Source organism: Ranitomeya variabilis, chromosome 3, assembly GCF_051348905.1.
Source record: "Ranitomeya variabilis isolate aRanVar5 chromosome 3, aRanVar5.hap1, whole genome shotgun sequence".
Classification (NCBI taxonomy): Eukaryota; Metazoa; Chordata; class Amphibia; order Anura; family Dendrobatidae; genus Ranitomeya; species Ranitomeya variabilis.
The window spans coordinates 255,787,116-255,805,810 of record NC_135234.1 but is presented as its reverse complement, the minus strand read 5'-3'; the positions used below and the strand labels follow the sequence as shown (position 1 = coordinate 255,805,810).

Below are 18,695 nucleotides of genomic sequence, written 5' to 3'. Positions count from 1 at the left end.
CACCAACCTCCTGTCTCTTCCCCACTATCCTGAAGAATGTAAGTCCGCAAGGACAGGGTCCTCTCCCCTCTGTTCCAGTCTGTCACTGTAAATTTGTTTACTGTTAACGATATCTATAACCCTGTATGTACCCCTTTTCACATGTACAGCACCATGGAATTAATGGTGCTATATAAATAAATAATAATAATAATAATAATAATAATAATAATAATAATCCTCGTCATCTACAACCAGTACAACACCAGGGTGAACATATCCGTGATGCAAAAGTCACTCAATTTTTGTGCAATGGTGTTTTTCTGATGCCCGATACTAATTAGAAACCAAAATAAACTCCCCCAGGGGGAACTGTCATCAAAATGAGATGTACTTATATTTTTCCCATTTATTCTTCTGTATTCCAGTTTTAATATCTCTGCACCGTCCTTTTATGACCTAGTGTATACCTCTACAATATGAAAATATTGAAATGCTAGTATTTATATTTTTTATATCCCTGTCTCTGAGCTGTTGCTAGGGACAAACATATCTCGTTGGACACAATCTGGCATCATATATATGAATCTGTGTTTGCCCCTCCCTTTTGTTGTTTACTTTCGTCGATGGATTCACATCCTTTTTTTTATTTTATTTTAATATGATTTATCTTTGTCTCCTCATTCTCCACCACTAGATAACCACGCTTAACATGTTCTGTGCTGCTATAGGCAGTCCTATTTTTGGCAAGGGTGTCTATGATGCCCATAGTATATTTTTAAAAAATGTATCCCCCTTGGGGAAATGTTTGTCAGCCCATGCACTGCTTGTATGGGCATTACAAGTCTAGGAGACACACTCCTTTACATTGGGCCTATTTTTTAATGAGGCCTTCAGCAATGTCTCCTCATTCTTCACCACTAGATCACCACGCTTAACGTGTTCTGTGCTGCTATAGGCAGTCCAATTTTTGGCAAGGGTGTCTATGATGTCCATAGTATAGTTTTAAAAAATGTATCCTCCTTGGGGAAATGTTTGTCAGCCCATGCACTGCGTGTATGGGCGTTGCAAGTCTAGTAGACCCATTCCTTATCATTGGGCCTAGTTTTTAATTGTGCTAGTTGGGCAGGGGAGTCTGTGTACATATCCACATATCTGCAAGGCTTTCAGGCACTGGATGTGAGTCTATAGATCTCCCTGCATACATCAAAAGGCTCCATTACTGTCTTCTGCTGCTTATTTTATATATACCTAGCTGCAGTTATCCGTGGCAATTTTTTATTTTTAAGATTATACCTGCTCATTTTATTATAAAGCAATCCATAGACCCCTTTTTTCGACATTTATTTGCTTGGTCATGCTGCAAACTACAGCCAGGTCATTGTAATACAAGAGCGTGAAAATATAATTTTTTACCTATTTTTTGGGGGGCCAGGCATCAGATGTGAGTGGGCCTAAAAATCTGACCATTTTTGGGGGTACTATCTAAAATTTTGTAGTGTATTACAACATTTTTGTACACCATTTTGCTGCCCTAAAAAACTTTAGCTGGCCCCCCAAAATTTAGCTACAGTTGTTATATTTATCACTGTGACTTGTACGCCACACGCAACGCATATCATTGCGCTAAATAGCTTAACATTTTAGTACTTCCATTTTATTTTTGGGTGTCATAGCCAACTTTTTGGACAAAATTTTGGTGTGCCAAAAAAAGCCACATTTTGATCAGTCTGTTATCTCTGGCTGACGCCTGGTGCATCAGTGGCGTCAAAATCCGTGCTTTGCAGGCATACGTTGCATTCTTCTGTCTTCTACTTTTGGTCTACTCAGTATTTATTGTTTTAAAACATTTTTTTTAATAAAAATTATACAGTCTCGTCACATGCCTGGTGTATCTGTGGTGTCAAAATCTTCTGTTCGCAGGCATACACTGCGTTGCACTGTCTGCTAGCCTAGGTGTACTCAGTCTTTATTGTTATACAGAAAAAAAAAATAAAGAAAATGTATACAGTCTGATATGTCACGCTGAGGCCTGGTGTATCTGTGGTGGAAAAATAGTAGCTTCGCAGGCATAAGTTGCATAGTTCTGTCTGCTAGCCTTGTTCTACTTTTTTTTCTTTTTCAAAAATTCACCAACCAGCCCCCCCCTCCCAAAAAAAAAGTCCTGGACTTCAACCAACACCGCATGGTTCATCTTGATGCGCATTTGCTGTGTGATCTTGAACATGTTGTGCAGACGGGCGTTCTCCTTGTCCTAATTTCTGAGTGTAAAAGAGAAGCCAATTATTCATATCTCGGGGGCTGACCAGGACGGGACCCCTCAGCTCTCGCAAACAATCAGCAAACTGTGGATTATATTCACCAGATTTGTCTTTTTGCAGGATTTATTTCCGGAGGTGCGATTCTCCCTTCGAACTGTAGCAGTTCGGTATCGAAATTCAGCCCCCAGTCACGTAGCTCTTTCTGAACGCTGTCATCCTTGTGTATGTAGTTCTTGAACTTCCCAACTTGCCGCTCCCTCTGTTCTGGTGGTAAGCGGGTGTGAACGGCCAGGTCTTTCATGATGTTGAAGTCATTTCTCATTCTGTCGGTCAGACCTGTTTGGTTACAGAACTCTGGCACCAGTAAGATGGCTCTGTCTGTGGCTCCCGGCTTGGGCCTCCAAGGGATGTTCACGATTAGCAGCTGGATCATGTCTTTCGCTTGTTCATTGTATTGGTTCTTATAGTAGTCCACAAAGTTGATCTCGCTTCTGTCTGCCTTCTTGAAGGTGGACGCTGTAGTCATGTTCCAGGCGATCTCGTCTATACAGTAGGTTTTAGTGTTGTACTTGGAGAGGATGATCTGTCCTATCAGCTCCTTGCAGCAGGTGTCCTGAAACCTCTGAGAGCCACACGAGGATGCTGCTCATGATGTCATGCACATGTCTCGTTCCTGAGGACTTTATGGCTGACATCAATGCTCAACATGATGCTGGACTAGTACTGGAGGATGGAGGTGGAAAACCCAGGACGTCGGTTGTTTCGCGTTAACGCAAAACAGCCGTCATCTTTTCTCTTCTCTCCCCGCACCCCTCTGCACCTTACCATCTAATATGAAAGTCATGAAATAAAAGACTTTTCATTCAAGCTCCCATGGTGAGTGCCGCATACTTTTTTTATGAATTATTTGAAGATATAAGATAACTTTCTAAATATGATAATCAATATAACCAATATAAAAGGAACAAACATTATCACCATATGGTTAGCTGGTTTGACTGCAAAATAGGTGTTCTCAACCAATTCTTCTTGTCCATTAAAATTGTAGACTTGCAGCCCAGGAGAGACATGTTTGTCCATTATTCTAGGCTTTTTAACCCGAAAGTGACATGTACATAATATACATGTCATGATGTGACATGATAAAGGGGGGGGGTCATTTACTATTTTTTTATTTTGATCACTGTGATAAGTTTATCACAGTGCTCAAAATGTACTTGTAACGAATCTGCCGGCCGGCAGATTCGGCGGGCGCACTGCGCATGCGCGCGCCATTTTGGAAGATGGCGGCACCCAGGGAGAAGACAGACCGACTTCGGGAGGCTCGGTAAGTATGAGGGGGTGGTAGGGGGTGGATCGGAGCACAGGGGGGTGGATCGGAGGACGGGGGGAGCGGACAGGAGCAGACAGGGGGACGGAGGGGGGTACCGGACAGAACGGAGGACTGGGGAGGATATCGGGGGCGGTGGGGGGGGGCAGAACATGATTTCCAGCCATGGCAGATGCTATTGCAGCATCGGCCATGGCTGGATTGCAATATTTCACCATTTTCATAGGTGAAATATTGCAAATTGCTCTGATTGGCTGTTGCACTTTCAACAGCCAATCAGAGCGATCGTAGCCACGTGGGGGCAAAGCCACCCCCCCCCTGGGCTGAAGTACAACTCCCCCTGTCCCTTCAGATTGGGTGAAATTGGAGTTAACCCTTTCACCCGATCTGCAGGGACGCGATCATTCCATGACGCCACATAGGCGTCATGGGTCGGATTGGCACCGACTTTCATGACGCCTACGTGGCGTCAAAGGTCGGGAAGGGGTTAAAAAGCTAATATCGATGCCAACATGGCTCCTTCTAAAAAGTATGCCAATGACAATGAAAGAGAAGCAGCAAAGGCACCACATGAGGGGGAGAGATACTCAACGCTGCAAAGACTCCCCCCATCGTGACATTACTGCCCTCCCAATGCGATTAGCATCGGGCCTCCATCTAGTTTATACATAATTTTGCAGTCACTACAGCTTGCACCTATTCACACTTAGGAGGTGCTGGACAGGTTTTTTTGTATATATACGGCAGTTAGTACACTACTTAGTACACAATCTCATATCTCATACACCAAGGCCAATATTATCAATAAAACTGCTGCATACAAGATTGAAAATGACCACATATGTATATACAAAAACTGTACTAAGTCCAATAGCACACCAACACAGTAACTATATAGTGGTATGGTGGGAAGTCCAGTGATTTACAGGTGACATCTTCTAGGATTGTAGTCATTCTGTTTTCCTTCCCCATTTGTCCCTGACCACCATGAAGACTTACATGTCTTGTCTCTCAAGAGTTTAAGACTCACATCATTGGTTGATTCCTTTTTATTACAGTGGGAGCATTATCCTGAGGATAGGCGATTAAATGAGATTCTACAATTAGCCCTTCAATAAAACATGCAATGCATCATGATTTCTGTGCCTACGTATAAAGTCAGAGCTACAACATGGGCCTATTGCCTTTGGTATTCTGAACTTAACAAAGCAGAATCTGCATAAGGAGTATGAGTCCTGCAGATAGTCCCACTAACGAGTATCACAAAAAAGCAAAAAGTGGAAAAAGTAATACATAACTTTTAATGTAAAAAAGTAGATAAAAAAGTCACCCAAGTAAACACTTATAACGGGGCCACGTCACCACCATATATAATGGACTTGGAGGGATGACAGGCCCTAAACAGGATTAAAAGTTTCCGACAGACTATACGGAATCAATCTGAGATGGGGTTCCACAAGAAGCTGTATGACCATATAAAACAGCAACTGACCTGTCATGATCTCCATGGCTAGAGAACATAGCATAAGCCTATATAGGAACAAGCTCTTGGAAGATGGGAACTGTACTGACCATGAACTAAACCTACCGCACAACTAGAAGTAGCCAGGTAGCATGTCCTACTTTTTATCCCTATATGCCCAGCGCCAGCCGGAGAACTAAATAATGCTAGCAGAGGGAAATATAAGACCTGGCTCACCTCTAGAGAAATGCCCAAAAAGGAGACAGAGGCCCCCCACATATATTGGCGGTGATTTTAGATGAAATAACAAACACAGCAGGAAAATAGTTTTAGCAAATTTGAGGTCCGCTTTCTAGATAGCAGAAGACAGAAAGAACACTTTCATGGTCAGCAGAAAACCCTAACAAAACACCATCCAGAAATTACTTTAGGACTCTGGCATTAACTCATAATACCAGAGTGGCAATTCCTGATCAACAAGAGCTTTCCAGACACAGTAACGAAACTGCAGCTGTGAACTGGAACCAAAAAGCAAAAACAAACATGGACGAAAGTCCAACTTATCTAGTAGATGTCTGGGAGCAGGAACAAGCACAGAGAGGCTTCTGATAACATTGTTGACCGGCAAGCAACTAACAGAGAAGCCAGATTATATAGCGACACCCAGATCTGATGAGAACAGGTGAACAGGAAAGATGATGACACAAGTTCAATTCCACCAGTGGCCACCGGGGGAGCCCAAAATCCAAATTCACAACAGTACCCCCCCCTCAAGGAGGGGGCACCGAACCCTCACCAGAACCACCAGGGCGATCAGGATGGGCCCTATGAAAGGCACGAACCAGATCGGAGGCATGAACATCAGATGCAGTGACCCAAGAATTATCCTCCTGGCCGTATCCCTTCCACTTGACCAGATACTGGAGTCTCCGTCTGGAAACACGGGAGTCTAGGATTTTCTCCACAACGTACTCCAACTCACCCTCAACCAACACCGGAGCAGGAGGCTCAACGGAAGGCACAACAGGTACCTCATACCTGCGCAATAACGACCGATGAAAAACGTTATGAATGGAAAAGGATGCAGGGAGGTCTAAACGGAAGGAAACAGGGTTAAGAATCTCCAATATTTTATACGGACCGATGAACCGAGGCTTAAACTTAGGAGAAGAGACCCTCATAGGGACAAAACGAGAAGACAACCACACCAAATCTCCAACACAAAGCCGAGGACCAACACGACGGTAACGGTTGGCAAAAAGCTGAGTCTTCTCCTGGGACAACTTCAAATTGTCCATCACCTGCCCCCAAATATGATGCAATCTCTCCACCACCGCATCCACTCCAGGACAATCCGAGGACTCCACCTGACCGGAGGAAAATCGAGGATGGAACCCCGAATTACAGAAAAACGGGGACACCAAGGTGGCAGAGCTGGCCCGATTATTGAGGGCGAACTCCGCCAATGGCAAAAAAGCAACCCAATCATCCTGGTCAGCAGACACAAAACACCTCAGATATGTCTCCAGGGTCTGATTAGTCCGCTCGGTCTGGCCATTAGTCTGAGGGTGAAAAGCAGACGAAAAAGACAAATCTATGCCCATCCTAGCACAGAATGCCCGCCAAAATCTAGACACAAATTGGGTTCCTCTGTCAGAAACGATATTCTCAGGAATACCATGCAAACGAACAACATTTTGAAAAAACAGGGGAACCAACTCGGAAGAAGAAGGCAATTTGGGCAGGGGAACCAAATGGACCATCTTAGAAAAACGGTCACACACCACCCAGATGACAGACATTTTCTGGGAAACAGGCAGATCTGAAATAAAATCCATCGAGATGTGCGTCCAAGGCCTCTTAGGAATAGGCAAGGGCAACAATAATCCACTAGCCCGAGAACAACAAGGCTTGGCCCGAGCACAAACGTCACAAGACTGCACAAAGCCTCGCACATCTCGTGACAGGGAAGGCCACCAGAAGGATCTTGCCACCAAATCCCTGGTACCAAAAATTCCAGGATGACCTGCCAATGCAGAAGAATGCACCTCAGAGATGACTCTACTGGTCCAATCATCAGGAACAAACAGCCTATCAGGCGGACAACGATCCGGTCTATCCGCCTGAAACTCCTGCAAGGCCCGCCGCAGGTCTGGAGAAACGGCTGACAAAATAACTCCATCCTTAAGGATACCTGTGGGCTCAGAGTTGCCGGGTGAATCAGGCTCAAAACTCCTAGAAAGGGCATCCGCCTTAACATTCTTAGAACCCGGTAGGTATGACACCACAAAATTAAACCGAGAAAAAAATAATGACCAGCGCGCCTGTCTAGGATTCAGGCGCCTGGCGGTCTCAAGATAAATCAAATTTTTGTGGTCAGTCAATACCACCACCTGATGTCTGGACCCCTCAAGCCAATGGCGCCACTCCTCAAACGCCCACTTCATGGCCAAAAGCTCCCGATTCCCAACATCATAATTCCGCTCAGCGGGCGAAAATTTACGGGAAAAGAAGGCACAAGGCCTCATCACGGAGCAGTCAGAACTTTTCTGCGACAACACTGCCCCAGCTCCGATCTCAGAAGCGTCGACCTCAACCTGAAAAGGAAGAGCCACATCAGGCTGACGCAACACAGGGGCAGAAGAAAAACGGCGCTTAAGCTCCTGAAAAGCCTCCACAGCATCAGGGGACCAATTAGCAACATCAGCACCCTGTCTAGTCAAATCGGTCAATGGCTTAACGACATCCGAAAAACCAGCAATAAATCGACGATAAAAGTTGGCAAAGCCCAAAAATTTCTGAAGACTTTTAAGAGAAGAGGGCTGCGTCCAATCACAAATAGCTTGAACCTTGACAGGATCCATCTCAATGGAAGAGGGAGAAAAAATATATCCCAAAAAGGAAATTCTCTGAACCCCAAAAACGCACTTAGAACCCTTGACACACAGAGAATTAGACCGCAAAACCTGAAAAACCCTCTTGACTTGCTGGACATGAGAGTCCCAGTCATCCGAAAAAATCAGAATATCATCCAGATACACTATCATAAATTTATCCAAAAAATCGCGGAAAATATCATGCATAAAGGACTGGAAGACTGAAGGGGCATTAGAAAGACCAAAAGGCATCACCAAATACTCAAAATGGCCCTCGGGCGTATTAAATGCGGTTTTCCACTCATCCCCCTGCCTGATCCGCACCAAATTATACGCCCCACGGAGATCAATCTTAGAGAACCACTTGGCCCCCTTTATGCGAGCAAACAAATCAGTCAGCAACGGCAATGGGTATTGATATTTAACCGTGATTTTATTCAAAAGCCGATAATCAATACATGGTCTCAAAGAGCCGTCTTTTTTTGACACAAAGAAAAAGCCGGCTCCTAAGGGAGATGACGATGGACGAATATGTCCCTTTTCCAAGGACTCCTTTATATATTCTCGCATAGCAGCATGTTCAGGCACAGACAGATTAAATAAACGACCCTTTGGGTATTTACTACCCGGAATTAAATCTATAGCACAATCGCACTCACGGTGCGGAGGTAGTGAACCCAGCTTGGGTTCTTCAAAGACGTCACGATAATCAGACAGGAACTCAGGGATTTCAGAGGGGATAGATGATGAAATGGAAACCAAAGGTACGTCCCCATGAGTCCCCTTACATCCCCAGCTCAACACAGACATAGCTCTCCAGTCAAGGACTGGGTTGTGAGACTGCAGCCATGGCAATCCTAGCACCAAATCATCATGTAGATTATACAGCACCAGAAAACGAATAATCTCCTGGTGATCCGGATTAATACGCATAGTTACTTGTGTCCAGTATTGTGGTTTATTATTAGCCAATGGGGTGGAGTCAATCCCCTTCAGAGGAATAAGAGTCTCCAAAGGCTCTAAATCATACCCACAACGATTGGCAAAGGACCAATCCATAAGACTCAAAGCGGCGCCAGAGTCGATATAGGCGTCCGTGGTAATAGATGACAAAGAGCAAATCAGGGTCACAGACAAAATAAACTTAGACTGTAAAGTGCCAATGGAAACAGACTTATCAAGCTTTTTAGTACGCTTAGAGCATGCTGATATAACATGAGTAGAATCCCCACAATAGAAACACAACCCATTTTTCCGTCTAAAATTCTGCCGCTCGCTTCTGGACAGAATTCTATCACACTGCATACTTTCTGGCGTCTTCTCAGTGGCCACCGCCAGATGGTGCACTGGTTTGCGCTCCCGCAGACGCCTATCGATCTGAATAGCTATTGTCATGGACTCATTCAGACCCGCAGGCACAGGGAACCCCACCATAACATCCTTAATGGCATCAGAGAGACCCTCTCTGAAAGTAGCCGCCAAGGCACACTCATTCCACTGAGTAAGCACAGACCATTTACGGAATCTCTGGCAGTAAATTTCAGCTTCATCTTGCCCCTGAGATAGGGACATCAAAGTTTTTTCTGCCTGAAGTTCCAAATGAGGTTCGTCATAAAGCAACCCCAAGGCCAGAAAAAACGCATCTACACTGCGCAACGCAGGATCCCCTGGTGCCAATGAAAAAGCCCAGTCTTGAGGGTCGCCACGGAGCAGAGAAATCACAATCCGAACCTGCTGTGCAGGGTCCCCGGCAGAACGAGATTTCAGGGACAAAAATAACTTGCAATTATTTCTAAAATTCTGAAAACCAGATCTATTCCCCGAGAAAAATTCCGGCAAAGGAATTCTCGGTTCAGATACCGGAGCATGAACAACAAAATCTTGCAAATTTTGTACTTTCGTGGTGAGATTATTCAAACCTGCAGTTACACTCTGAAGATCCATAATAAACAGGTGAACACAGAGCCATTCAAAGATTAGAAGGAGAGAGAAAAAAAAGAAAGACTGCAGCATAGACAGACTGGCAAATGATCCAATTAAGAGCACAAAAAAAAAAAAAAAAAAAAAAAAACTCTCAGCAGACTTCTTATTTCACTCCTTTCTCAGCCAAGGAATTAACCCTTTAGTGGGCCGGTCAAACTGTCATGATCTCCATGGCTAGAGAACATAGCATAAGCCTATATAGGAACAAGCTCTTGGAAGATGGGAACTGTACTGACCATGAACTAAACCTACCGCACAACTAGAAGTAGCCAGGTAGCATGTCCTACTTTTTATCCCTATATGCCCAGCGCCGGCCGGAGAACTAAATAATGCTAGCAGAGGGAAATATAAGACCTGGCTCACCTCTAGAGAAATGCCCAAAAAGGAGACAGAGGCCCCCCACATATATTGGCGGTGATTTTAGATGAAATAACAAACACAGCAGGAAAATAGTTTTAGCAAATTTGAGGTCCGCTTTCTAGATAGCAGAAGACAGAAAGAACACTTTCATGGTCAGCAGAAAACCCTAACAAAACACCATCCAGAAATTACTTTAGGACTCTGGCATTAACTCATAATACCAGAGTGGCAATTCCTGATCAACAAGAGCTTTCCAGACACAGTAACGAAACTGCAGCTGTGAACTGGAACCAAAAAGCAAAAACAAACATGGACGAAAGTCCAACTTATCTAGTAGATGTCTGGGAGCAGGAACAAGCACAGAGAGGCTTCTGATAACATTGTTGACCGGCAAGCAACTAACAGAGAAGCCAGATTATATAGCGACACCCAGATCTGATGAGAACAGGTGAACAGGAAAGATGATGACACAAGTTCAATTCCACCAGTGGCCACCGGGGGAGCCCAAAATCCAAATTCACAACACTGACCCCATGCACCAAACGCATATAGAAACAATAAACAGTAATCAGCATGCACTGTAAAATATGCTCATTGTACTATTTGACAAAAAGGAACGATCTCACCAGTTCCATAAGGCAGGCATCGGAGCACCGGATTTTCTTTGGTCAGACTAATATCCGGTTCATGAAGAGATGACAATCCCTATGTCAATCCCTATGGGGCTACAATAAAACTAACCCCCAAGCTCCTGCCCTTACAAGGGCAGTCCACAGCTACCCCTGTAAACATGTGCCCTGCACTCTCCCTGAGTAGTCCCGACGCGTTTCTTCCAAGCTCAAGTCATCAGGGGACCTGCTTGTAAAAGGAGATTATGTGCTGATAACAAAGGGACAAAAAGTCCTGCCCCCTCTCTATGCTGTCCTGCAGAAAGAGGGCAGGCTAGGGCCGTTCTTAAATAGGAAGTGTGAACCATCATATCACACCCCCCATTGGGCAATCTAACTACATGGCAGCTGAGAGTAGTCAGGGTAAAATAACAATTAGCGACTGAATACTGTGTACTACATGACGTATACAACCAGGCACTTAGTAAGCACACATAAAGATACATGGGAGTCAACACTCACAGTTGCGATGATATACCACGCCTGGCTCCATGTGGAGTATGTGTCTCCAAGACAATGGAGGCATTTCCGGTCCTGCGCACTAGAACCGGAAGTTGCCGCTACCTAGCAACCAGACGGCACGCTGTGTGGGGTCACACTCACTGTGACAATCAAATCCCTTACACAATAAAAAAGATGTATTCCCGGGAAGGCGACATGTCACACCCAGCATTTAACAATGTGCACTAAAAATGCAATCAGTCACGGCGATATACAATGCCTGACTCCATGTGGAATATGTATCTCCATAATAATGGAGGCTTTTCTAGTAAAGCGCCATATAACCGGAAGTTGTTGCTGCCTAGCAACCGGACAGCATGCTGTGCAGGGGGATGGTCACTGTATCAGCCAAATCCCTTACACAAACAAATAGAAGCGATCCCATGAGGGAGACATATCAGTCCCAGAATCTAATAATGTGCACTAAAATACGGTCAATTACGGCACATACAGCGCCTGGCTCCATGTAGAATATGTGTCTCCATAACAATGGATGCATTTCCGGTACGGCGCCTCAGAACCGGAAGTTGTCGCTGCCTAGCAACCGGACAGCGTGCTGTGCAGGGAGACGGACACTACAACGGCCAAATCCCTTACACAAACAAATAAAAGCGGTCCCGGGAGGGCGACATGTCACACTGCATATATAGAAGTGTGTACTACAAGCAGCCAGTGGGCCAGGGACAATAGAGTTCAGTGCCGAAACCGGAAGTAATCGTAACCAGGCAACCACTATGAAACACAAGTAGTGCGGTAAAATCCCCACCGCGACTACACTTGTAGTTTCAAACAAATGATATCCCAAATAATTATACAGCAGGGGGTAAAAATATAATGAAAAAAACGGATTAAATGCAGAAAAAATGACACCAAAACTATATAGTTGTAGATCCAAAGGTGCCGTAATGAAAAAGTGCAAGAAAATATGCAGAACGGCATTAAAACCGAGTATATTCATATTAGACCCCAAAATGTATACATGCTGCCAAGAACTTAATTAATATTGGGACGGTGCCAGTATATGCTAAATAAATGACCAAGGTCACAGTAATGAAGTGGCTCACTAACGAAACAAAATGAATAACCCCAACTAACCAAGATATACGAACCATATAAAGAAAGCCCTTAGAAAAATGCTATGGTGAGTAGCATATCATATTGTGAATATAGCGAATCCCATAAGCAATAATTGAATGACATAATAAAGGATTTTGGCATGATGGTACTTCAAAACCATAAAACAACAAAGTGGGCTACAAAAAGGAGGCCGAAGAGCCGTTCAGACAAAGCAACTATAATTGATTTGATCGTTGAGGCCATGTGGACTCACAGTGTTTAAATAAAAAATCCACTTGGCTTCCTGCTGCAACAGCACACGATCCCAATCACCCCCCCGTATCGGTTTGTTTACTTTCTCGATGGCCATAAATTTGAGATGGCTCAGTTGGCCATCGTGCATATGATTGATATGCCGAGAGATAGACGTGTCTCTCTTATGCTCCACATCACCAATGTGTTCTCCAACACGTCGCTTAAATTCCCTAATGGTCTTCCCGATGTATTCGGCGCCACAAGAGCAGGAGGCCCTATACACAACTCCTCTAGTGCTACAATTGATAAATTGTTTAACTGTATAGCTCTTCCCCGTAACATTGCTTGTAAAAATCTTTCCTACTTCAATATACCGACAGATAGTGCAGTGCCCACACTTGTAACATCCCGTAACGTCGCTCCTAAGCCAGGTGTCTCTTACAGGGCTCGTGAAATGACTATGAACTAATCTGTCATTTAAAGAACGGGACTTTCTGTAGGTAATTGCAGGGGAGTCACTAAGGTACTGTGAGATGTCATGATCCATACGTAAGACCGACCAATGTTTTTGAATGATCTGTCTCACGTAATTAGCCCCATTGTCAAAGGTGGTTATGAAACGGACCGTATCCTGATCCTGTGTCCTAGCAGTAGGATTCAACAAACTTGTTCTGTCCCTGCTTCTTGCTTCCTGATATGCCTTTGTGAGGGTTTTAGAGGGATAGCCTCTCTTTTGGAAATTATTCCTCAACTCCTTGGCCTGGAGTTCAAAAGTTGCCTCCTCGGAGCAATTCCTCCGGATCCTAAGGTACTGTCCCTTAGGGATCCCCCTCTTGAGATGTTCAGGGTGGTGGCTACTCCAATGAAGGAGAGCATTCGTGGCCGTAGGTTTTTTGTACGTAGAAGTGACCAGATTACCATCACTACCCTTCGTAATCAGAATATCCAAGAAGGGTAATGAGGAAGGCTCAATCACAGATGTAAAAAAGAGCCCAATATCATTGTGATTGAGCTTCTTAACAAAGTTCTCAAAGTCACTGATAGAGCCAGACCAAATCAAAAAAACATCATCTATGTATCGTGTCCAGATCTCTGAGACACGATACATAGAAAAACCACCATTATCAGGCTCATCCCTCCAAACCACAGTCTCCTCCCACCAGCCGAGGAAGATGTTGGCATAGGCCGGGGCGCAGGGGCTACCCATGGCCGTCCCCCTCAGCTGGTGGTAGATCCTGCGGTTAAACAAAAAGGAATTATGTGTAAGACAGAACCGAAGTAGTTTCAAGACAAAATGATTGTGCTCCTGGAATTGACATCCCCTCATTTGGAGAAAGTACTGGACAGCCTCCAAACCCTTGTCATGAGGTATAGATGAATAGAGGGCCTCAACATCGATACTTGCAAGATAGGACTGCGAATCGATGGTGAGACCCTCGAGGCGTCGGAGCAAATCAGGAGTATCTTTGACAAAAGATTGTAGTGAGGACACAAACGAACGCAGTATGCGATCTAAATAAATGCCCGCATTTTGACAGAGACTGCCTACCCCGGACACGATAGGCCTACCTTTTAGTGGGTTAAGGCCCTTGTGCACCTTGGGGAGGCAGTAAAAAGTGGCTGTAATAGGATGCTGTGGGAGAATGAAATCAAATTCCGTCTTATTAATTACTCCACTTTCCAAACCCTCCTGCAGAATCAGACGGAGTTCCTCACAGTACTCCCTACTGGGATCATGTGTAAGGATCTCATACGATTTTCTATCAGCTAGTATGGATTCACACAACTGTTGGTAATGGACAGTATCAAGGATGACAACATTGCCACCCTTGTCTGAGGGTTTTATAGTGATGGAATCATCGCGTTCGAGACGATTAATTGCCTCCATTTCTCCTCTGGAGCAATTAAAATTACATGATACACGAGATTGGGAAAGCGAGACCAGATCTGATGTTACCAAATTGGAAAAAATATCAATGGCCGAAAGGTCCCCAGTAGAAGGTGGCATTTTCTGGCTTTTGTTTTTAAGTTGGGTGAACGGGCCCATCCCTTGTAGGTTAGGGTCCGTTTCCCCAATACTATGTAGTAATCTAACATCAGCCAGCATATCTATGGGAATACCAAGTTCGGCACAGGTGCGAGACTCCTGTTTGTGAAAATACTTTTTCCATCGTATTTTACGCAGGAAGAGATTTAGGTCCTTAGTTGCCCTGAAAAGATCAAAATCACTATTAGGAACAAAGGAAAGTCCCTTCGTTAGAACCGACATTTCATCAGAGTCCAACTCTCTAACTGATAAATTAATAATTTGAATATCCTGTTTTATAGAGGACCCCGGGGGGTTCCCAGGCGGATTGGTCGTATGGGACTCCCTACTTATTGTTTCCTTGTTGGAAGAGGTCTGTCTCTCAAGCTGTAGACTTGATCTAAAAAACTACCGCCTGAGGTATTTTCTGATCAATCCAGGGGCCCCCGTGCCCCTCGGCCTCTTCCTCTCCCCCGATTTTTGCCTCTACGGGATTTACTCCTATTCTCAGACTCCGATAAGTCCGTATCTGTGGAAGATAGTTCAGTATCCCTATCAGGGGGGGTGGGTCTAGGGGTCAACACTAGGTAGGCCTTATTCTCTTTAAAGTCCTGTATGTCTCGCAAATACTGGCGGTGTTTCCTCTCTTTCAGATGGTACTGAAAACGTTCAATGTGTGTCTGTAATTTAGTCTCTTTCAACGCAAAATCACTCTCTGTAGAGAACTTCCTTGTGATCTCTATCTGTTCTCTAAGTTTGTCATTTAGTGAGGCAAGAGATGTTTTTTCCTCCTCGAGCAGTAACTGCATGAAACGGAGAGAACTCTCCATTGCCTCTTTCTCCCATTTATTTATAAAGGAAGGATTTTTATGACGATTCCCCACTGGCAAGTTAATACGTAACCCCCGTGGAACAATTTTTGCCTTTAAATAGCTCTCCAAGCTTTGCACCTCCCACCATGAGGTGATTTGGTCACGATAAATTTGTTGGAGTTCTTTAAAGGCCACATTAAATGTAGGGAGATATCTTTTTTGAACAAATGCCTGGTCCGAAAAAACCTCTCTGGCCTCCGATAACCAACTTTCTGTATTTAGGCCCACAGTTAGAAAGCCAGCCATATCCTGAGATAATATATACTTAACAAAGCAGAATCTGCATAAGGAGTATGAGTCCTGCAGATAGTCCCACTAACGAGTATCACAAAAAAGCAAAAAGTGGAAAAAGTAATACATAACTTTTAATGTAAAAAAGTAGATAAAAAAGTCACCCAAGTAAACACTTATAACGGGGCCACGTCACCACCATATATAATGGACTTGGAGGGATGACAGGCCCTAAACAGGATTAAAAGTTTCCGACAGACTATACGGAATCAATCTGAGATGGGGTTCCACAAGAAGCTGTATGACCATATAAAACAGCAACTGACCCCATGCACCAAACGCATATAGAAACAATAAACCTTAATCAGCATGCACTGTAAAATATGCTCATTGTACTATTTGACAAAAAGGAACGATCTCACCAGTTCCATAAGGCAGGCATCGGAGCACCGGATTTTCTTTGGTCAGACTAATATCCGGTTCATGAAGAGATGACAATCCCTATGTCAATCCCTATGGGGCTACAATAAAACTAACCCCCAAGCTCCTGCCCTTACAAGGGCAGTCCACAGCTACCCCTGTAAACATGTGCCCTGCACTCTCCCTGAGTAGTCCCGACGCGTTTCTTCCAAGCTCAAGTCATCAGGGGACCTGCTTGTAAAAGGAGATTATGTGCTGATAACAAAGGGACAAAAAGTCCTGCCCCCTGTCTATGCTGTCCTGCAGAAAGAGGGCAGGCTAGGGCCGTTCTTAAATAGGAAGTGTGAACCATCATATCACACCCCCCATTGGGCAATCTAACTACATGGCAGCTGAGAGTAGTCAGGGTAAAATAACAATTAGCGACCGAATACTGTGTACTACATGACGTATACAACCAGGCACTTAGTAAGCACACATAAAGATACATGGGAGTCAACACTCACAGTTGCGATGATATACCACGCCTGGCTCCATGTGGAGTATGTGTCTCCTTTGGTATTCTGTGAAAACACTTTTATATGTGTGAAAACTGAATATTAAAATCAGAGCTCTCATGTAAAAAAAAGTCATGACCCCATGCCCATGCAATTCCCTCCATATCAATTCTTTCCTATAGGAACACTCTTTGTAGTGTGAGATTAGCTGCTTTTATAGACATGTTGTTGTAGAATTCTGAAAGTGGTAAAATATAAATGTATTCTTTAACAGTTATTGACTCATTTTTACAGGGGAGAAAATTGGCAGCATGTACGCAGAATGTTTCCGACACCCAAGGGTTAGAAAATGAGCCAAGGTCTTCTGTAAATTCCTATGTCTGCCAGTCCCTTATTATACCATCAAACGCAGCTGGTCAAAGCAATGTTATGTCTTCACAGCCCATAGTCCTTGGTGATCAAATGATAGGTGAGTTTCCAGAAATAAGGACATTTTAAAGATATTCTGTTATGCTACAATATTGCATTATTACTGATGTTCTTATATCTGAATCAGGTGTGACAACAGAAACAACGCTGGAAAAAATCACTTCTCCCGTGGACTTATTTCCAGGAGAACATGCAGAACTCAAAGACGTCATATTCTACTACAGGTAAACAATGTTTAAAAAAAATAAAATAAAAAAAATGAAGATTTAAAATCCAATAGCATACCACTTTTTTAATTTATGAATGTTCCTGAATTCTGTAGACCATTAATGCAAGAATTTCAAGCATAATGTGTCAAACACAAAGGCACCATAAAGTGGGACTAGGAGTGGGTGATGTTCTGTAGACTCTGTGCATGCCGCTCACTGATGTCCATTAGCCCTAATCACTCATCAATGATAAAATTGCAACACTAAGAAAGAAAAGTCGTGAAATTATATATAATATGTCACAGGATCGTGTTTAATGATATGCAAATGATTAAAAAAAGGAAACCTTTTCAAATCCGTAACATGTCTATCGATCCTGTGATTTCCATAATTCTACAACGTTTCCTTCTTGGTGTTGCAATTTCAATACTGATGAGTGTCTCTTGATGATCTGCCTAGGGAGGTTGCAGGATTGTGTTTCTCCCCCAATGATCCTCCTTCTACATGTTTCACCTTAACCGACACCTTATTCGCTATTAAGAATATAAAGTGTAAGCTTTTTTATAAATTGAGTGCAGCAATTACATTCCTACAGCTGTGAAAGAAAATACTAATTACACCTGGTTCAGACTGCTGCTCTGTTGCTAGACTAGTCTCTAGTTTTACATTGGTCATTTGACAATAAATGAACTTAATGGGTATCTGACAGCGGCACGATCCCTCCACCTCCCATATCAAACTGATAGGCTATGTTCACACCTTGCGTTTTTGTTGTCTTTTTGCTGTGTTTTTTTTTATTTTATTCAAATTTAAAGCTGCATTTTACAGTACCAGCAAAGGCTATGAGATCTCAGAAAACTCATATGCATACATTGTTTTTGTTTTTCCTGACTGATTTTGAAAGCTGCTGTGTTTTTGAGAACTGCAGCATGTCACATTTTGTAGCATTTTTTCAGTGAGTTAGTAGCATTTTTTCACCCATAGAAAGCAATGAGTAAGTGCAAAAATGCATCAAAAACATGCAGGTATCCGTTTTTGCTGCGTTTTTGTTGCCACAGGCGGCTGCTGCACATCTGCTGTTCGCTACCATAACTGGGATGTGCAATTACGGTAGTTTGCATTAAAGGTGTTCTTTGATGGATGCAAGTTTTCACCGATCCACAGGTCACGTAGGTGATAACTTATTGATCGGTGGAATCTGACCATTGGAAACCACACCGATCGGAGGAATGAGGAACTTTTATCCTTGACAGGACACTTTTATCCCCATTTTAAAATGG

The 18,695-nt window shown here is 43.6% G+C and overlaps 1 protein-coding gene across 1 annotated transcript in view; it reads left to right on the top strand.

Moving 5' to 3' along the window:
• ELAPOR1 (endosome-lysosome associated apoptosis and autophagy regulator 1) overlaps positions 1–18,695 on the top strand; it is a 383,078-nt gene that overhangs the window by 279,452 nt on the left and 84,931 nt on the right. Inside the window, exons 16-17 of the mRNA XM_077295410.1 lie at positions 17,072–17,246; positions 17,334–17,430. Of these exons, the coding sequence (XP_077151525.1) occupies positions 17,072–17,246; positions 17,334–17,430 (272 nt within the window). The remainder of the gene's footprint in view (positions 1–17,071; positions 17,247–17,333; positions 17,431–18,695) is intronic.